We start from the raw sequence: 22569 nt of genomic DNA, 5'->3' as shown, positions 1-22569 counted from the left end.
TGTTTTGTATACTATTTGAGTAATGACTTTTAATAAAAATTTATTAATTCAATTGTATAATTGTTCTTGGGTAGTACATTGGTTGGGGCTAGGAGTAGCAACCAAGAAAATGAAAGCTCCTTGAGGAAAGGGAAAGGTTTTTTTTAATCTTTCCTTATATCATAAGTGTTTAGCATAGTGCCTAGAATATATTATTTGCTTTTAATAAATGTTTGTTAATTAATGGACTGAGAAAGAAGAAAATCATGACAAGGTAACAAGGGCTGCTTATCCTTCTTTTTTATCCACCTTCACCCAACTCTCACCTGTGGCTCCAAGAAGCTGTAGCATGTGCGGTAGCCACACCCTGAGAAAACTGTCTTGGCAGATAGGCTAACCCAGATTGGGGGGGTAGTTGACAGGCCTGAAACCCATCAGTGAGTTAGGGGGATATCTACCCCAACTTTGTGAGGGACTTCCCTCAGCAGAATGGGCAGATGAGAACTAGTTTCCAAGGACCATGAAAGTGGTTGAAGGAGAGACTGTGGAGCACTTAGAGTTTGGTCAAACATCAAAGACAGCAAGGCTATTCATTGTATCCTTTGGAATGTCTTAACTTTTGTTTTGCCATTGGATTTCAGTAATTCTGGAAGAGAGAGTGAGTTTGACGACTTTTTTGCAACTCCGTCTTATTTGAGCCCAATTCACATGAAAGTTAAGACATCTCTGATCATGTCATTGGTCCTCTTTGAAAGGAAGTTTCACACAGAGGATAGAATTCAGAATAGCAGCCACTCTCTGGAGACTCCCACCTGCAAGTGAGAATAAGTTGGAAAATAACTCATAAGAGATCTTTCAATTACTCCTGCCAGAAACGTTGGGGCTTTATTGAAAGGTCTGGATATTCTGAACCAGAGTTCATAAATTCAGAAGAATGTGGCAAATTCAGGGTTAGTTCTTGGGAGGGATTGGGAGGGACTTTGAGAATTGGACAGCTGGCTCTCATATGTATTATGACAGAAGATGGAGGAAGAAGACAATAAAATGTTGAAACCATGAAAAAAAATGAAGACAAGCAATGAGGACTTGGGCTGAAGATAACCCAAGTAAATAGGATGAGTGAAGACAGACATTGCCCTGCCCAGTCTAAAAGACTGTACAGTTCCCTAGAAAATAGAAGAGCCACCGCCCCACATGAGAGGCATTTATTCCATTCAATGACCTTTAATAAAGATTATTGCTTCCTGGAACAAGTTAGCATGACCAAGAAGAGAGAGAGAGAGAGAGAGAGAGAGAGAGAGAGAGAGAGAGAGAGAGAGAGAGAGAGAGAGAAATGTTTTTAAAACTGCCCTTTCCTTTAGCTATTTAAATCATCTTTCAAGTTCTTTTCTTGGTGAATGAAGAGCAGCATTTTCAAAATAGTTTGAGTTGACATTTGGTCAGTAAACACATTTTTATTCCTGGATATCATGTTAGATTAAAGTTATATAAAAAATAAGGTAAAGGAAAAGCCTTTGAAAGGGGAGTTACTTGCAAATTCAGTAAACGAGTTGAAAAGCAATGAAGAATTACTTAAAACTCCCTGTAACCTTCAATAACTACTGGATGACACTTTCTTCAGTCTAACTCTAAATAACAGTTTTTAAAAAAAAATCAATGAACCTTTATGGAAGCTTATCTTCAGAAAAACATCTTTTATTCATATTCTGACAGCACCTATTCAACTTTATTATTTGATTTTTTTATTTTAGATCATTAGCTCTTTCCATTTATTCTTCATACAGGCTGTAGGGATGCTTTTTGGAAACCTAAATATAGCTACAAAACATTTTTCATTTGGAGGGTTTGAGGTAAGATAGGTAAACACTTCTAGAATTGAAACCATAGAAGAAACCATACTTTCTGTCCCTTGCACAGTGGGGTTTGCCAGCAATAATTGATTGGATTCAGGTGAGGATATTAGTTTTTCTGCTTTTCCTCAATCCTTCTTTATCATGTTACTATATTTTGTATGAATTCCTCAGATACTAGACATATCGATTCTCAAATATAATTTCTTGAATTAGAATATTTTTGGGGCCAGAGAGTATTGTTGTTCTGCTTCCTCTATGAACAGAATTACTTTATCCTTTTTTTTCCTTTAATCTACTTAAAGGCAATCCTGTTCCCACAGAATTTTCCTTTTACCCTGAAAATTCTACATCCCTCCTATTTGTCATCCCTTTTCCCAGTTTTGGAATTTTGCTTAACATTCATTCTTTTTTCTTTCTTCCTTTTATCTAATTATCTAAGTTTTTCCTTCTTTTTTTCCTCCTCTCAGTTAAAACATAAAGTAAAATCCCCCTCCTCCCCTTCAATTTTTGTTAGTTTTTAAATTTTGGGCATCTTTTTCTTTTAAAGATGATTTTTTTTGTCTCATTCTTTACTTAATTCTTTTTCTATTTATCCTAGTTTGTTATTCTTTGATTCAAGGTCTTCATGCTTATTTGTTTTTTCTTTTGTTTCCTTGTTTTTCATGGAATTAAGCCACATCTTTTAAATTATTTCTATGGTGTTATTTTGTAGATCTTAGCCTCTTTCCTCATTTTTTTGCCTTTTTCCTAAAGATAACAATTCTTGGAAGAATTAGAGAGTAATAGGAATATTGCTCCATGGGGGAAATTTTCCTGTGTCCCTGATTGTACAATTCATGATAATCTCCTTTCTCCCACTCTTCTGGATGTCAGCTGGCCCCTTAGGAATTCTCTTACCCTTTTCCTGAAATAAGACACTGTCCATGGAGGCACAACCTCATAGATATAATGCTCTCTCTAAGCACAAAATCTCTGTAGATTACAACCCATTGTAAGAGCCCATCTTCCATTATAGAATATTTTTCTCCCACTCCATGGGAGCATTCTTCTGTGGGACCTCCTCCTTCTTTTGAATTTCGATCTCCTCCACCTTTATATCTCTGTTTCAATACTTCCCTTTGCCATCTCAGACATTCTCCCATAGCCCCTCTTCTTGAAAGAACTACAAACATTATTTTCCCTTCATTTGTTTACCATTGATGTGATTAGTATACATCTCACATCCCCCACTTTTCTTCCTCCTCTCCCTGCTTTTATGCATCCTCTCCTTTCTTCAATTTAGTTGCACAAAAAAAATCAGTTCCCCTATTTTCAGAATGTTAAGAGTTTTAATACACATTTGTCTCCCTTTTACTTTCAGAAAAAAATCTCTTAATGATCCCTCTCTTGTGATGTACTGGACCCAGTTTATACTGGCTTCCAATAATGGTTAAATTTTTCAGTATTATCTACCTCTTAGAAATCCAAAGAACTACAAAATCTGGGCTTGATTTATTGTTTTATTGATCATCAGGGAAGTGATGGAAAAATGTTAATAATACTTGTTAAAATTCTGTTATGGGGGAAGAAAGGTGGCACAGTAGATAGAGTACCAGCCCTGGAGTCAGGAGGGCCTGAGTTCAAATTGGGCCTCAGACACTTAATACATAGCTGTGTGTCCTTGGGCAAGTCACTTAACCCCATTGCCTTGAAAAAACAAAAGTAAATCTTTTAGGAATGCATTCCCTTCCTTTTCTCTCCCAAGCTGGTTGTTAAACACATACTAGCCTACTTCTATTTAAGGTTGTCAAATCTGCTGCTCATTCATTGGATTGTTACCTCATTAGAGCTCTTGGTGGGTTTGTTTTTGTTTTGGTAATTCTTATTTTGGAGGTGATGAAGAAGTTGTGAGGATTGGAGAAAATATCTAATCCTTCATCTTGTTGGTCATGTGACCCATCTCCTAAAATAGAAACTTAATAACATATTGGAAAACTAAATATAAATACAGGTAAGTGTGTGTATACTTGCTTTCACTGCTATAGATAATTGAGTTGACACTACTAGTTTGCACCCATTGTCCATGACTTATCAGAACAAGGTTCTGCACAATTTATACTTCTTCTGAGAGACTTCTGTATGTACCACTTCTGTCTAATTTGGTGGGAAGGCTTCATAAGCCGTAGAAAACCAGATAAGGTTGCTGATGCATTTTAAGTCATTCATTCATGATTATAAACTAGTAAGTATATTTTTACCAAATAGATAGTACCCTCCTTATAGCCAAAGTATTTAAAATAATAACGTACTGGTATGGAGAAGAAATATTGATAATTGTCCAGTAGGTGAAGATTATTTTAAGAAAGATCAGAGTAAATAAAGTACTTAAAAAATATTGGCCTTGCTGGCTATAGAAGCAATTGTTTCAGATGTGAATTAGGTAGCTAATCATTCTAGGAGGTATTCCCAGCACTGTCCATTTTCTCTTTAAGTTGAGGATATCAGCTGAGTGATTTTTAATGATTAATGGCCAACTTCTGACCATTTAAAAAAGTATTCTTTAGGTCTTTTGATTATCTTCCTTTGAAATGTTATAGTAGGGGGCAGCTAGGTGGCACAGTGGATAGAGCACCGGCCCTGGAGTCAGGAGTACCTGGGTTCAAATCCGGTCTCAGACGCTTAATAATTACCTAGCTGTGTGGCCTTGGGCAAGCCACTTAACCCCATTTGCCTTGCAAAAAACCTAAAAAAAAATGTTATAGTAACTGTATAAATTGTTCTCCTGATTATTCTCCTGATTATTAACTCTGTATCCATGGATGTAAGACCTTTCTCTTTGAAAATGTCTCTTTTGTCATTTCTTACTATATTCTTTGAATTTTTGACAAAATTTTTATAATCTGGACATTATATATTTTTACAAATATTTATCCACTTCATTTAAATTATTTTGCTCCATGAGGAGGCAAAATACTTTCTAATAATTTTCTTTATTTCCAGTTCATTTATTGAATGTTTTATGAATGGTGAGATTTTCTTGATTATCTCTTTTAATTATATCCATTTTAAATTTTTTTCTGTGATCATGAGATATATATATATATATATTTACCTCTACTCCAAACCCTTATTTTAATTCTTTGGGAATATTAGTGTTGCATGTATGTTTCTTGAAAACAACATATTGTTCGATTCTGATTTATTTTAAAAAAATTTTTTTACATTTATTGTCTTTATTTATTTATTTACACATTACTAAAATATTCTTGTTGTAAGAATAAACATAATCCCCCTAACCCCCATAAAACTATAAAACCTCATGAGAAATAAAGTGAAGGAAAGAAGGAAAAAATGTGCTTCAGTCTGTATTCTGATACCATCAGTTCTGTCTCTGGGGTAGATCTCATCTTTATCATAAATCCATTAGAAAAGTTATTTCCATATTTTTCCACAGTTGGTGTTCTTGATTGCAATTCCCTCCATCCATTCCTCCCCACTACCATTTATTATATTTTCTCCCTCCTTTCATTCTGTCCCTCTTCAAAAATGTGGGGCAGCCGAGTGGTGCAGTGGACAGAACACCAGCCCTGGGGTCAAGAGGCCCCAAGCCTACATCCCACCCCAGAGACCCAGCAACCACCCAGTCCCTTGGTCCCAGATTTACCACCCAATCCTACCACCTTGCAAAAAAGTAAAAAAGAAAATGTGTTATATCTGACTATCCTCTCCTATGATCTACCTTCTCCTCTATCACCCACATCCCCCCTCCCCTCCCCAGTCCCCTTTTTCTCCTTTTTCTTCTAGATTTCTATACCCTATTGAGTGTGTATGCTGTTTTCTCTCTGAGTCATTTCCTATGAAAATGAAGATTCCCTTATTCCCCCTCACCTTCCCACCTTCCATACCTTTGCAAAAAGCAATTTTTTGATTCTTTTACATGAAATATCTTAGCCTATTCCACTTCTCCTTTCCCTTTCTCCCAGTACATTCCTTTCTCACCATTGACTCCATTTTTACAATATTCAAATTCAGCTCTCTCTGTACCTTGTCTACATGTGCTTCTTCCAACTGCTCTAATAAATGAGAAGGTTCATATGAATATTATCAGTATCATCTTCCCATGCAGGAATATATGAAGTTCAACGTCATTAAATCCCTCATAATTAACCCTTCCCATCCACCCTCTCTATGCTTCACCTGAGTCCTATACTTGAAGGTCAAACTTTCAGTTCAAGCTCTGGTCCTTTCAACAGGAACATTTGAAATTCCCCTGTTTCATTGAAAGTCCATCTTTTCCCCTGGAAAAAGATGTTCAGTTTTGCTGGGTAGTTGATTCTCAGTTGCATTCCAAGTTCTTTTACCTTCCAGAATATTAAATTTCAAGTCCTACAAGCCCTTAATGTAGATGCTGCTAAGTCCTGTGTGATTCTAACAGCAGCTCCACGATATTTGAATTGTTTGAGATCGGTGGATTCTCTTAATTTCTATTTTGCCCTCTGCTTCTAGGATATCAGGGCAATTTTCCTGTAGAAATCCTTTAAAATTGAAATCATAGCAGGCAGCTAGGTGGCTCAGTGGATAGAGCACTGGCCCTGGAGTCAGGAGGACTGAGTTCAAATCCAGCCTCAGACACTTAATCATTACCTAGCTGTGTGGCCTTGGGCAAGCCACTTAACCCCATTGCCTTGTAAAAACCTAACATATAAATGAAGCCAAGGCTCTTTTCCTGATCATGACTTTCATGTAGCTCAATAATTTTTACATTGTTTTTTCTGGATCTGTTTTCCAGATCAGTTATTTTTTCAATGAGCTATTTCACATTTTCTTCTAGTTTTTCATTCTTTTGATGTTGAAGTACTGTGTCTTGATTCCTCACAAAGTCAGCAGTTTCCTTTACCTTCATTCTATATTTGAAGGATTTATTTTCCTCAGAGAGCTTTTGTATCTCCTTTTCCATCTGGCCAATTCTGCTTTTTAAGGCATTCTTCTCATTAACTTTTTGGATTGTTTTATCCATTTGACATAAACTGGTTTTTAACATGTTATTTTCTTCAGTATTTTTTGGGATCACCTTGACAAGTTGCTGACTTGATTTTCATGTTTTTCCTGCATCTCTTTCATTTATCTTTCTAATTTTTCCTCTACCTCCCTTACTTGATTTTCAAAATCTTTTTTGAGCTTTGTCATAGCCTGAGACCAACTTCTCTATTTCTTGGTGTCTTTAGATGCAGAAGCTTGAACTTTCTTATCTTCTGAGTGTATTTTGATCCCCCATGGGACCAAAATAATTGTCTCTGCACAGGTTCCCTTTTTTTTCTGTTTACTCATTTCCCCAGTATGTGCCCTGGTTTTGGGGTGCTTCCTGACACCCCCTGCAAGGACCCCAGTTCCTTCAAGGCTTTGGGAGAGGCTCTAACCACTCTCCTGTCTGTGGATGGCCATAAGCACTCCCCTTGCCCCAGGGCAATGGTGAGGGGGTCCCAGACTGTGACCAGGGTCTGAATATGGTCAAAGCCCCAGAGTCCTGTCCCCCTACCCTTTACCTTCCATGGGCTGAGTGCTCAGGGGGCAGCTGATGCAGGGCTTTGCTTGGCAGCTCTGTGTGCCTGCTTCCACTTCCTGGGATCTGGGCTGCACCAAGGGCTGTGGCTGCACTGAAGAGGGCCATGCTGGCCTGGGCTTCATGCTTCCTCTGGCAGAAGTTTCCCTGCTGATCTTCCAAGTTCTGCATGTTGGCAGGCCAGGAAACTGCTTCTGCTGCTAGGAGCCTGTGTTCCTAGGGACCCAGGTGTCCTGGGGCTATTCCCAGAAGTAGATTTTGCTTTCTAATCTGTTCTACTACACTTAACTGTTTTATTGGTAAATCCCTCCCAGTCACATTCACTACTATAATTGCTAATTGCATATTTATCTATAGGTACTTTCTCCCTTATTCTTTTTCATCTTTCCCTCTTCCTGCTCTCCTCTTTACATGGAAATAGAAAGAACCTGATAAACACTAGTCAGCTATAAATAAAGTCATGTCTTCCTACATTGTTTTCCCTTCTCTTCATCCACTGATGTTTGTCCTTCTTTCTCAAAGAAGACCACATCAGGGAGGTGATGTCATGAAAAGTGCATGAATTGGATTTGAGTGACGGGCTGCTGGGCTAAGTCACCAGCCTCACTTTCTCCTCAGGAACCATATGGGTCCAGTGGCCAGATATGAATCAAGAGTTGGCCCTGGATGCAAGGTAATCAGGGTTAAGAGACTTGCCTAAGGTCACACAGCTAGTAAGTAGCAAGTGTCCAAATTTGGATTTGAACTCCCATCCTTCTGACTCCAAGGGCAGTGCTCTATCCACTGTGCCATCTAGCTGCCTCTCTCTTCACCAAACCCAGACACAGATGCCTGGATCTTACCCCCCACCCCAACCTAATCCAGCCTTTGTGATCAATTCTGAGAAGTTGGAATTTGTTTTGTTTGTGACTATTCCTTTTATTCTACACTCTCTCTTAGCTCTTTGTTGTTATCTGTCTATCTGCTCAGTTTATTTTTTTTAGTACCAGATAGTGGTGTGTGGGTGTGCACATATGTTTGTAGGAAATTTCTTTTGTTCAAATCTCTTTTGTTTGGTTCAGATAAGAATAAGCTTTGGGTGATGCTCTTTCCTCTACCTTTTTTTCTTTGTATACCTATTTCTTTAAATTCTTCCTTACCATTTACCTTTCTCTCTCTTTTATTTCTTCTCTTAAAGCCAAAAAAAAAAAAAAATAACATTACCATACCCTGGCTCTATTTTTTTCTTGTGTAAATAACTCTGCGCCACTTGAAAACATTATCATTATTCAGGAACACTTGTCTTCTTTCCCCTAGCAGATTGTAATCATAGTTTAGTCTCTTTTAATTACTTAATTTAATTACTTAAATATTATGATCTTCCCAGGCATCTCTTGAATCCTTCCATTGCTTTTTAGCATTTTTATTCAGTTCTGCTCTTTCATCAGCAGAATTTGAAAGTTCTGATTCATTTTTTCTCCATGTAGGGATTATATTTATTTTTCAACTTATATTGTAATTTTTCTAAGTCTTTATCTTGTGTTTTAGAATATCAGTTCTAAGATTTTCTTTTCATTGTAGTTGTAGCTGGCAAGTCTTGTTCATTCTGAAATTCTTTTTTTGACTGTTTATAATATATTTAACTTAGATATTGACTGTGACATTCTTGAGTATTTTTCAGTGAATTTTCTTTGAAGAAGTGATTAATGAAATCTTCTTTTTCATTTTTCTATGGTTCTGATAGCATAAGCAGTTTTCTTACAGGATTTTTCAAAATGTGAGGTCCAAATTTTAATTTAGTAACAGTTTTCAGAGAATATGATGATTCTTAACTTATTTTGACCTTCCCCCCCGATCATTTATTTTGATGTAGATACCTTTTTTCTGCTATTTTTTTCCAATCACATTGTCTTTCCAATATTTGTGATTGTCTCATGAAAACATTGAGCTCTGTTTGCTTTGTTTTAATTTTCAGAAAGTTCATTACTTGGGTAAAGTTTGTCATCTTTGTTTTAAACATTTTTGTCCTCAGTTCTGGGTCAGTTCTCTCCTTCCGTCAGCACCACTGATGATTTGAATAAACAGTGGTTATTATTCTACCATCTCCTTCAATCTTTGGTGTCTGTGTTAGTGTCCTGGTAATCCAATGTAGATGTAATCTTCTCTTTGCAAGATCCTAAGATGGGGGCTACTTCCATCTTGTGCTGTGGTCTTTTCTGAAAACTAAATGTATATCCTGACTGATTTATAAGGGAAGTGCCTTTATTTGAACTCACAGTCCATGGAGATGCAGCTTTCTGAGTTCAGGGAATTAGCTCAGAATGGGTATCACACTGGAGATGGCTGTCCATTAAGACCCAGAAGAAGACCTATAGTGGATCAATTCATCCCACAGAGATACTGCATATTGTGAAGAACCCAATAGCAGCAAAGAAATCTTCCCTCCCTAGTTTGGTAGCAACTAACCCTTCATAAGCCTTGGACAATTGATTTATTTGATGTGAATACAAGGAAGATAATGTGCCAGCTTGATGACCCAGTCTTCTCTGGGATTATTTGCCTAAAAAGGTTAGACCTCCCAGGCCTAATGTAGCAGTCAAATAGCAGAAGAACCTGCCTATTTTTTTTTAGCTCCCTGATGGCAGAACTGTCTTCCTGTCCCATCATGGCAGCAACCAAGCTGGATGAAGTGCCAGTTCAGCAGCCAAGTGACCTCAGCAGCATATTGATCCAGTCAGCCCCAGTGCCACAAGCCCAACTAAGCCCCTCACACATTACAGATTTTTGTCTTTTGTAAGGAGTTAGCCCAGCCCAGCAATGCAGCAACTTGGCAATCACCAATGTCAAATGTACCCTCTTCACAATGAACTTCATGGGGCGACTAGGTGGTGCAGTGGATGGAGCACCAGCCCTGGAGTCAGGAGTACCTGAATTCAAATCTGGCTTCAGACACTTAATAATTACCTAGATGTGTGGCCTTGGACAAGCCACTTAACCCCATTTGCCTTGCAAAAAGCCCCCTAAAAACACAATGAACTTCATGATGAATTCCCAGAGAAAGAAAGGGTATCAAGACCTACCATTCCTAAGTTGTGAATTGCCTTGTCCACAGAACTTCCCTGCCTATAGATACCTTAATGCCACTGTATTTGTTTGTTCTCCTGTTTCCTCATGTGGATTCTATGTGTGGAAGAAGGTATCCCAGGGTTTAGGAGAAACTGCTTTATAACTACTTTTCTAAATTGATATTTGAGTAGATATCTTTTCTAAAAGTTAATTGTGTTTACTGGCTGATTTTTTTAAGGGGGAGTGCCTTTATATGGACTCATTAGCTTGTCACAGTGGTAGGATAGCCACCCAAAGAGTACCCTAGATCCTAAGGTTGCCATTCTGCCACTGGAGATGCAACTTTGTGAGTTGGGAAAATTATCCCAGAGTAGGTATCACACTGCCTCAGTGACAGGGTTAAGATTATGCCAATAGAAGCAAGGGGGAAATAGGTGGATAGAATGCCAGCTCTGAGGAGGACCTGAATTCAAATCCAGCCTCAGACACTTACTAGCTATGTGGCGCTGGGCAAGTCAGTTAACTTGTTTGCCTCCATTTCTCATCTATAAAATGAGCTGGAGAAGGCAATGACAAACCACTCCAGTGTCTTTGCCATTAAAAACCCCAAATGGGCATGACCAGTTGACTACCCAACAACATTAGAGGCAACTTTGACAGTAATAAACATGTGTCAGTCTAATGAGAGATTGATAAAAAAAACCTTGACAACAAAGATTTGAATGTGACAGTTTTAGACTTTACTAAATTCAGCTTATATCATTGAGAAGACTCTCAAGAATGAAAAAATTACCAGTTTTCAAAATTTTTATTTGTGTATTGTGTTGTATTTTTTAAATCATCAACTCACTCAGAAGATATGCAATAAATAGAATCAGAATTCTGTGTTATACAGTTCTTCTGTAATAAAATTCCTAGAAAATAAGATCTAGAGGTAAAAATTAAGAAACCTGGATTATAGTTTTAGGATTTCCACTAGTTAGCTGTGTGACCCAGTACAATTTCCCTCACTTCTCTGGATCTCTGTTTTCTCATCTCTGAAGTCAGAGGTTTAGATTAGGATTACTTAAACAGATATGCAACTATGCATTTTAATGACTGAAATTATTGATGCTGTTTCTTAAGATGATTTTTTTCTGAATGGCCAAGATCTTCATCAATTTTTTTTTTGTTCATGTTTCTCTCCTCAGCTCACTCTGAAAGAGCGGCTCTTCTGTTTGTGTCCAGTGTTTGCATTGGTTTAGTCATCACACTATTTGCAGTGGTGATCAGAGTATCATGCACCAAAGACTTAAAGAAACTAAACCAGAAGAAACTCTTAGTGCCGGAAATCAACAATGCAGAGGAGGACAGTGAGAATGAAGAAGTGGAAGATTCTTCAGATTCAGACTTTCCAGATGAAATGACAGAATTTTTCCGGACTCCTTATCCAGTCTATAGTTCCACAGAAGCTGCTGAGGTGGCAGAAAGGATAGAGCGAAGAGATCAGATCATTCAGGAGATATGGATGAATAGTGGATTGGAAACCTCTTCTCCAAGGAATATGGATCAGTATTATTGAAAATCAAACATGGACCAAGGAGAATGTCCTTTCCAATGAGGGGTGGAGGGAGGATCATCAGTATGAGAATTATGAGATTTCAAAATCTTCCTTTAAGGTTTGTCATTTGTACCTTCTGTGAAGGCAGATTTGCAACAACACCTAATATTAATGAAATGGGAAAAAATGATAATAAAAAGGAATGATTTTAATTATTTGGTACCATGAAGCACATTCCAGAATAAAGGATAAAGGGAAAAGTATTCCTTAATTGTGCTTACTTATATACTGAAGCTCCCAAAACATCCTTGCTCTTAAAAAGACAATGAAGAAACCAGGACAATAAATAGAAACTTAGATAAGGTGTTTGCCAACATTAGATTTTATCATTCTCTTTCATCTAATTCTATTTAAAACTCATGTACTTCTTTTAACAGAACATCAAGTTATTGTCCTTACCATAATCCTAGCAGGAATAATGAGAAGTAACTCAATTAAAGAAGGTCAGAATAAGCAATGACCAGAGATGAGTCATGGACTATTAAGCAAGATCAAAGAGCTCTGCACCAGGAGTCAGGAGACCTGGGTTTCAGTACTGGGTTGATGGAGAAGTAAGAGGACTCCTTGTGTACAAGAGGTTAATAATAATAATAATAATGATAATAATAATAATAATAATAAATCATATCCATAATTACTATTAGTTAATAATAGTTTAAGATACAGTGTTTAAATAGTGATAATGAATTGATAAAGTGTTGTCAGCTTTGCAAATTATTTCATTTTATCAGAACAACTCTGGGGGAGGGTGTCAATGCTCCTATCTACAAAATGGTATCCCCATTTTTAGATAAAGAAACTGAGACAGACACAGGTTAAGTGAATAGCTCAGGGTCACAGTTAATAATATCTGAGACCAAATGTGAATTCAGGTCTTCCCAAACCCAGGTCTAGTGTGCTAACCACTGTACCACCTAGAGGGGACCATCTAATTCTCTTTTCATTAACTACTCATGGACTAGCAGAATACCTTGACACATAATGGATAATTGACAATGCTAGTTGACTGAAGAAGTCTAAATTTTAGGATATACCAGATAACCTATGAAGTCCTTTCCATTTCTATGATTCTGTGATGGGCCAGTTTAGCTAGCTCTGTGACAATTGATATATAACCTCAGCAAGTCTATTTGCTCAAATATAAAAAGGAAGAGATCAGACTGATGAGATTGGTGGTCTCTGTTCTAAAGTTCCTTTTGTTATTCCCTAATTATAAAATTTGCTGGAACAAGGAGAAGGTTCTGGTAGATGATCACTCCAGTTTAAGTGTGGAGGGAAAATGGAAGAGGGGGAGTTCCTGCTCTAGAGGGCCTGAGTGAAGCACCATTTCTCAGACAGGTAGAAGGAAACATTTGGTATTTCCCACATATCTATCACAGCAGCTGGTCTCAAGGGGATGAAAAGACCTCACCAGCTCTCTGTTGTGTGACCTGAGGCCAAGGCATCTGCCCTAGGCTTCTTTGACTGTCAAGCTGATATTAGAAAGTCTTATAAGCATCTGGTCTACATCCTCTTATGGAGGATGGGAATTTTTTTTTATTGATGGGGGAAATTAAGACCCAGAGTAGTTAAGGATTCACAAAAGTAGGAGTCATTATTCAAACCAGTATCCTCAGACACTCAATCCAGTCCTTTTCCCAAGGCACCATATTGCTTCCTCTACCAGTGTCTCCTGATGCTGCCTGCAAAAAACTAATCAAACATTAATTTGATAGAGGCTGAAAGCTGGCAGAAACACATTCTGCCTGTTCATATTCATGGTGTCGTGGGTGAAATTTATGCTGTATCCACAGTTGTGTGTGTCTAAAAATCATCCCCTCAAAACCCTTTTATTTAGAATTAGTAGAAAGCCCAAACCCTACAGCAAATCCAGTTCCTCTATACTTAGTTTTAACACTGCAAAAAAAAAAAACCCAAACAAAACAAAAATTAGAAAAAACAGTACCTTCCGGATTCTTAATAAATAACAGCTGACTAACTGTGCAACCTTAGCTTCTGTGGAAGAGGGGATGAGGAAGAGGTGCAGGCAGTGCATGCTACTATATGAAATCCCAGGGATCCTACTTTTAGTTAATATTTCCATTTAAAAATCCTTTCATCCAATTCTAAGATACTCCTTTGTTATAAGATGGGGAAAAGTGGAGGGGCAGCTATAACACTTTTTTTTGGAGGCAATCAGGATTCATTGACTTGCCCAGGGTCATACAGCTAGTAAGTGAGGCTGGATTTGACCTCAGACTTCCTGACTCCAGGAACGATGCTCTATCTATTAACCACCCAGCTTCCCTTGGCTAAACACCTTCTAGTTTTTTCTGAATCCCAGTTTGTTCTCCATTGTAAGCAATGTTGAGCCCATCTGTCACTGTTCTGATGCAGGTGACAGTTTATCTTCAACTCCCATCATCTATCTTTCTTTCCAGTTCTTATCCTTAGCATCTCATTGGGATGATGGGATTCCTGGTCCAGATTTGTAGGATTATCCCTCAGTTATTGTGTTTATTAAATGGTATTCTTCTTACCCACTGAAAAAATCCCATTGTTGAAACACCACCATCCATGGCAGTCTTTACTGTAACCCATATTTCCTTTTTATCATCAAAATCCTATAGTCCCCCTGCAGAGGCATCTGGATGATGTACCTATTGCTCCTCGAAGCTCTATTATGAGAACTCAGTCAGCATTGGTTTAGAAATGACAATGCTTTAAATTTTGTGATATTTGAATTTCATTTAGCATCAGAGAAAAAGGCTTGGTTTTGTTGGTCATGAAAGGGTTTTAAACATCCTGTCGTGAATGTGTTTATGTGGGCAGAAAGCCCAGAAGAAAAACAACAGAGACAGATTTGAATGAGTTGGAGCTGGCACAATGCAAAGGCAGGGGGAGAAAATACCCAAAGGAGAGGGGATAGGGTAGTCACAGCATGATCCCTCATGCAACTGATGTGGTCCTTCACAACAAGAGACCACCTGCTTGATTCTGAGCTAATTGTTGATAAAGCCTCAAAGACATAAGCCAGCACTTGATGGAGCAGCGTTTTAACTTCTGTTAAATCCATGTTTGTGAGAAATAGGTTTCAGTGGAAAGTCTAGTTTGAATGTTGGTAATTCTTTTTGTAAAACCCAGTGTTTTCAAGTATAGTTAAGTGGGAATGCACCAGAATACACCCAATGTATTAGGATTTAATAGTTTTACCTTCTTTTGGACAAGTTCCTAATGTAGAGCTCATGGATAGTTTTCAGAGGATGTGTGAACTTGCAGCTTTATTTTCACTAGCCTTTAACTGAAATTTAGTATTTCCTTTAATTAATTTAGTAATTCCTTTAATTATGAACATAGGCATCTATCCATGGTAGTATTAGGTTTGTGAAGTTCATATAGGAAAACATATTGTATAAGCTATGGATAGACATAAGGACAACTCCAGAAATAACTGCTCCTTTGAGGCCACTATAGTATTAAGGAGCATCTTTTTGAACAATTTGAACCAACCTACTAAGTTGTACAAATTTGAAAAACAAAAATAACCAGTGTCTTCAGTAAGAGCAAAAATGAGGGGTGGCTAGGTGGCATAGTGGATAAAGCACCAGCCCTGGAGTCAGGCGTACCTGGGTTCAAATCCAGTCTCAGACACTTAATAATTACCTAGCTGTGTGGCCACTGGCAAGCCACTTAACCCCATTTGCCTTGCAAAAACCTTAAAAAAAAAAGAGCAAAAATGAGAGACCATTGGTATAGTGAGAGAGATTGGTATGGTGAAGAGAAAACTGGCCTCAGTTTAAAATGATAAGTTGCAGGAATATTGCTAAAATACATTACCCCCTTTGTTCATATAATAATTGCTGAAGAAATAATAAAATAATACTGCCCTGGATGAGATAGAAAGGACTAGAGTTTTTAGAGATTGGTCTGAACTTTCTTCAGTCACATAGTCAAGTTGCTTGAAGTGATGCTGCAAACACTTGAAAGAAGCAGCTTATCACTAGTCAGAAATCTTACACTATGAGCACTGAATTTTAAACTCGAAATTCCACCTTCTGCCAAGACTTACCCCTCTGTTGGGTGATTAGCATGCCAAGGTGTCCTTTGTAGCTCAGAGATCCATCTAAAACATGGCAAAGAAAATTGTAAGACAGTAAATAAGCATTTATTAAGCTCCTTCTGAGTTCCAGACACATAGTATTAAGCACTGGGGATGCAAAAGACAGACCCTGCCCTTCAAGGAGCTCACTATCTAAAGGAAGAAACAACATGAAGACAACTATGAACAAAAAAAGAATCACTCAAGATATATTGAAGTTAATAGAGGAAAGGCATAAAATTAATTCTATTAACAAATCTACTACTTTAATATATATTACAATAATATTTAATGTATTATATATTAATTAGTAAATCTATTAATTGGTTAATAGAATTAAGGTGTTTTTGCAGAAGATAGAATTTTACCGGAAGACATAAGGCAATGAGTCCACACTTAGACATGAGTTTTACAAGAATCCAAGAAGCTGACAACTAAATGTCACAGTAATCTTTTTTTTTTTTTTTTAGGTTTTTTGCAAGGCAAACGGGATTAAGTGGCTTGCCAGTGGCCGCACAGCTAGGTAATTATTAAGTGTCTGAGACTGGATTTGAACCCAGGTACTCCTGACTACAAGGCTGGTGCTTTATCCACTGCGCCACCTAGCTGCCCCCACAGTAATCTTTTAAAGGAAAAAAGAGGAGGAATTTTAAAAGTTACTAATAATGATACTAAATAATGTTAATAATGCTTTTGAATTATTGCAGTACTCCACTGCTTCAATAGACTGGCAGTGTCAGCCATATGGACATTCCCTTCAATGATATGATGGGGACTTGCAACCCTTCCATGTCTGCTCATCCTGAGTGACTTAGCATGAGAGGACCAGACAACTTGGCTGTGCTTCTTCAAGTTTGACCTTTGAAATATCTTCATTCAATTCAACTCAGCTAGAAAAACTGAAATTGACATTGTTAGAAAAAATTTATTTTAGAGTCTTATGGGCATTTTAAAAATGCAATCTTTTACTAATGTCAAATTCATAAATCCTAATGATTAGCAAACCTCTTGGAAATAGCCTTCTAGATTTTTTTTGCTAAAAAAAGTATTTCAGACCTAATCCTACATCCTTTGCTCCAACAAAGAGTTCAATCAGGAAATTTTTTTTTTAGGTGAAAATTCAGCCTTCCTGATCCAAAATTATAAGTGTTGCCTGGTGTGATTCAACAGGACAAAAGGAGGAAAAATGTCACTTCCTATTGCTAATACTTATTAGTTCACCATACTTTCTATGTTTAAAACCCATGACTCCATGTATCAAATTCTTTAAAGAAAAGGAAAATAGAGCTTGTCATTTCCTATTGTTTAAAAGTAAAAATTCAGTCTGGGAAAGATTTTGAAAAGAGGAAGTGACTCTAATTCAAATTTGTAAGTCAGCACCAATCTCACCCACTAAACTGGAAAATATTTAGACTTTTTCCTGGGAAGGGAGGAAAGGAGCTTCAATAAGAGAGACATGTAAAATAATAATGGCATTAGCTCACGAAGTATATTTAAAATGTTTTTTCTCAAATCACCCACAATAAAATAGTAGAAAGTGTTTCTAAGTCAGTAAGAATTTGCAAATTGATGTCACCCTTCCAATTCTGAACTTCCAATAATCATTCATAAAGCTACGTAACTTTGGTTTGTCATAGGTTGAGAGAAACGTGAAGATGTGGTATGAGGGGGTCAGAGGAGAGATCAAAGACCTGACTTGGCATTGACAAGGGGTGAATTTTTAGATTGTTAAATTTTTTTTTGTCCATATAAGCTATATAATTCACATGGAAAGTTACTTTCTCAAGATTATACATTTTGGACAAAATTCTAACTTCCCGAAGAAACTAGTAGAAAGTAGAGAAAAATGTTAAGAAGTCATTTCTAGGAAAAGTATATTGCATCCACACACTCAAATAATCGAAAGAACCTGTGATTTCATAGGTCTGGGGATTTCCTCCAACATTTTCAAGCATAATCCATCCATGCCTGCCCATCTGTCATGTGACTTTCATTCATATTCTCCCACAAATTTGTCATAGAGAGTACATATGTGACACAAGGAAACTAGTTGAGAATGTGGGCTAAGCCGTAGTTTTTCTTAACACCAAGTGTTAAGCCCATCTGTTTTTGTGCATACACTTTCTGATGACATCCTTTGCATGACATAACTTCTTATTTTGTTTTTTTGTTTGCTTGTTTTTTATCTTTTTGCAAAGCAAATGGGGTTAAGTGGCTTGCCCAAGGCCACACAAGACCAGATTTGAACCTAGGTACTCCTGACTCCAAGGCCAGTGCTTTAACCACTATGCCACCTAGCCACCCCCATAACTTCTGGTTTGTAACATGTTGCAACCTATCTTCCAATATAAGCCTTGATTTTGGGATGATCCTCAGTCTTGATTTACAACCACACAATAGCACCAGAAAAGTGTTGATATTAGAGAAATGAACTTGTTTCAAGTACATAGTATTATATACAAAAGAATTTTTTAAAAATTGAGGTATAAGATGACTCTTCTGACTCTATAAATAAAGTAGATCCATCTGTATTCTTTCAAAACATTTGGCCCTTGTTTGGAAGTAGTTAACACCTCAATATTTATTCTAGGGTGCAAAAGAATCAGATGTGAGATTGTTGTCACAAAAATTGTTTACCTGTTCATGGACTCAAATAATATTGGTTAATAATACTTTTCTTCTTGGGAAGAGTAAATAATAGAAACCCTCATGAACTCTTACAAGTCTGCCACTGGTGTCCACTCCACCCTTTCCTTTTTGATTCCCTGCTGTGGTTTCTATAATACTTATTCCCTGGTTCTCCTCCTACCACAGTCATCAGTCTCCTTGGATGGTTCATCTTTCTTCTTTTGACTCCCACATGTAACTATGCCCCAGGCTACATCCTGTAGCCTCAGTTCTCCTCTCCTGAGGCTGCTCATTATATCCATGCTTCTAACTCCAATTATCACCTCTATACAGAGGCATACATTCAGATATATTGTGTATACATGGATGCACAACTCCTATAATCATATGTATGTGTATGTCAACATACATATATCTGCATGCATGTATACTCAACAGTGATGTTTGTTGTGAAGTCCAATCCCATATTTCCAGTTGCCTGCTGGTATTTAACAATATGCCCAAAATTTAATTCAACATCTTTGCCCTAAAATTTGCTCCTCCCCAAAGATGACAGTACCTCCAAAAGGAATATGTGGGTCATATAGTCTAATTTCTTCTTTTTTCACATGAAGAGAAGATCATATCTTTCTCTTCCACCCAGACTTAAAAGCTTAATTTATTTTTTCTTCTTTTTTTGTTCTTCCTCTTTATCCTAAACATTGAATTATTTGTCAAGCACCATCTACTACACAATATTCAATCTAACAATCAACTACACACTCACTATATGCAAGGCAATATATTAGATACAGGATGCATAGGTAAAACATTCTCTGATGTCAAGTAGATTATAATTTTTTCAGGAGAGATTACATATATATATATATAAAAAATCATAAATAAAATAAATACATAAATATAAGGATGCCTTTCGTATATTTAGGAATAAATATACCAACCACTCAATTTTCCCTAGTCTGTTACTGTTCATGTCTCATACATTTTCCAAAATGGTGGTAAGTATTGAATACTTTTTATTTCTTTTTGCAAGGCACTGTGGCTAAGCAGCTTGTCCAAGACCACACAGCTAGGTAATTATTAAGTGTCTGAGGCCAGATTGAACTCAATTCTGCCTGACTCCAGGACTCTGTCCACTGTGCCACCTAGCTGCCCCTACTTTCCTTGTCGTAAAATGTCTTTTTCTTTGTGAAGAGGGAAAGGGCAAAGAAAGGAAAATGAATAAGAGGTTATGTTAGAATGAAATCAAACAATCAACTATGAATATGATTTGTAGTGGCATATCAAAATGGATTAGAGAGCAGAATACAACATTATAAAGCTTTTTTTGGTTTTTATTTTATCCTTTTGATAAATTAATGATATCTTAATGATAAAAAAACATCTTATCAAGTTTATATTCACCAAAAATGAACATTTTCATATACAAAGGAGAGGAAAAAGAGGAATGCAAATAAAACTGATTCTGCTACATACACCATTATTATAAAATATGCATCAACTTTAACATGATATTATCAACAACACTCTTTTTGCAGTATATTGTTCATAAGAACCATACCTGAAATATAAATATTTACATGGAGTTAAAATGTGGAGTTGGAGCAAAATTTTTAAAGTGTCAGGAAAACTCAGAATAGCAGAGGTAGGATTAATGATCTTAGACAAAGCATGGGGGAAAATAAACATGCATAAATGATATAAAAAGGGAAAATATTTTATATTTAAAAGTTCCAGAGCTAATGAAGTAATACTAACTTTATATGCACCAATGTCATAGAATATATAACCATTTAAAGTTAATTTAAAAATAGGGATAAATAGCAAAATTATGATAGTTGAAGAATTCAATATGCCCCTTTCATATCTAAAAAAATCTAACAAAAAGATAAAGAAGAAAAAGTTAAAGTACTGAATAATATTTTATAAAATTTAGAAATTATATACCTCTGGTGATTACTAAATAAGAAAAGCAAGATATATATATATATATATATATATTTCTGAGCTGTACATGCCACCACAGAAAAGAAGAAATATTAAATGCATCCTTTACTGACCACAGTGTAACAAAAATTATAATCAATAAAATGACTTTGTAGAAAGGAAACAAGCTTCAGTGGACACAAAATAATTTAATTCTAATCAAAGAAAAAAGCATGGAAATGATAGATAATTTCATGAAAAAAATGACTGTCATTTTTGTCATTCAACTAAAACAATCATTAAGGTAAAGTTTATATCACTAAACAGCTTCCTCAAGAAAATAAAGCTCAGTGAATTGTCATGCAACCAATAACATTAGAAGACTAGAAATAAAGAAGAAAAGACATGGATTTGAAACCAAGAAAGTCAGGAATGGATCAAGAAAGAACACACTGATGTGGGACAGATATATTCTTTAGTTGGAGATGGAGAGATAAAGACTTTTTTATGGGTATAAATGTTAGTGATTTGATGCTTAGAATGGTCAGTACTTCTGAGAGAATATGGAAAATCTCCTGCCCCAGGACAAGGGAAATCAAAGCTCCTGGGGACAATTGATATCTAGAAGGGTGGGATACTATGAACCCCCCCCCCCCAAAAGATTTTAAGGCAAATAGGAAAGAGAATAGTAATAGGAAGGGAGGGAGTATAAACGATCCACAAAATCAGGGATACAAGAAAATTTCTACAAAGGTACAAGATTTCTATTCTATTTATCTCCTACAAGAATTGACATTTCTAAGAATTAGTGACAACCATAAAAAGAAGAGGGGAAGATTTACTAGACAATCCATAGAAATTGTTTAGAAGAAGGAACAATTCCATGAAGAATACAGAAGCTAGGCAAGGAAAAACAAAGTCTAAGGCCAAGGAATTAAGGAATTAAAATTTGGAATAGCTATAAAGGGAAGAGAATTGCATTTAGGCACAGTTCCTTGAAAAAATAGCAAACATTTTCTTAGGTAAATACTTTTTCAATCACCCATTTTTTCTCCCTACAAGCTCTTCTGTTCTAGTAAAATTGAACTCCCAGTTATTCCCCAATCTCATCTGGTTCTCTCTCAAAGAAGTGTATTCATGCAGATCATCTTTTAGATATCTAATACATTTTCTCCACATCTCTACCTGTTGAAATAACAAAAATCCAAGAGGCAGTAACTGAAAGAGAAATTCCATTCCAAAAAGCTACAAAATGCATGAAATATTTTGAGTTCAAACTCCCAAAATTCAAAAAATACTTGAATAAATTTGATTACAATGTTTTCCTTAAACAAATAATGAACAATGTAAATAGCTTTAAGAATGTTCATGGTTGTATCATGTCAATAAGATAAAAATGGTAATACTGCCAAAGTTAATTTATAGTTTAATAATATAGTAATTAAACTATCAAAAGTATACACTATAGAAGTTGATAAAATAATGTCAAAATTCATATGGAGAAACAAAAGTCTAAAATATTAAGATAAATAATGGAAAAAATTTAAGAATAAAGGGGAGATTGCACTTCCAGACCTCAAACTATTTTGTAGTTCATCAAAAGTATTTGGTATTAATTTAGTTTTAAAAATTTAAGTTAAAAAATTAATTTAAAAATAGATTAATGAAACAGTCTAGGTTAAAGAGAACCAGGAACAATTGCATGCAAAATCCAATATTGGATAAACAAGAAAAAAACATTACTTAGGAAAGAATTCCCTATTTGATAAAAACTGCTGGGAAAACTGGAAAGCATGTGGTAAAAATTATTTACACTAAAACCTAATACAATATTCCATAGAAAATTTAATAAATAAATATATGTATATATATATATATATATATATAATGTGACATTATAAACATCAGTATAAAAATTAGA

At 36.2% G+C, this 22569-nt stretch overlaps 1 protein-coding gene across 3 annotated transcripts in view; it reads left to right on the top strand.

Annotated features, from left to right (window-relative positions):
• The window catches only part of EVA1C (eva-1 homolog C), a 102189-nt gene extending 85671 nt beyond the window's left edge, over positions 1–16518 (top strand). For all 3 annotated transcript variants that reach the window (XM_074214113.1, XM_074214111.1, XM_074214112.1), the window contains one exon: positions 11607–16518. In XM_074214113.1, coding sequence (XP_074070214.1) covers positions 11607–11977 — 371 coding nt within the window. In that variant the 3' untranslated portion in view covers positions 11978–16518. The remainder of the gene's footprint in view (positions 1–11606) is intronic.
• Positions 16519–22569: the final 6051 nt, after the last annotated feature.

This window comes from Macrotis lagotis, chromosome 1 (assembly GCF_037893015.1).
Source record: "Macrotis lagotis isolate mMagLag1 chromosome 1, bilby.v1.9.chrom.fasta, whole genome shotgun sequence".
In the NCBI taxonomy this organism is placed as follows: domain Eukaryota; kingdom Metazoa; phylum Chordata; class Mammalia; order Peramelemorphia; family Peramelidae; genus Macrotis; species Macrotis lagotis.
This window is presented reverse-complemented; position numbering and strand designations above follow the sequence as displayed.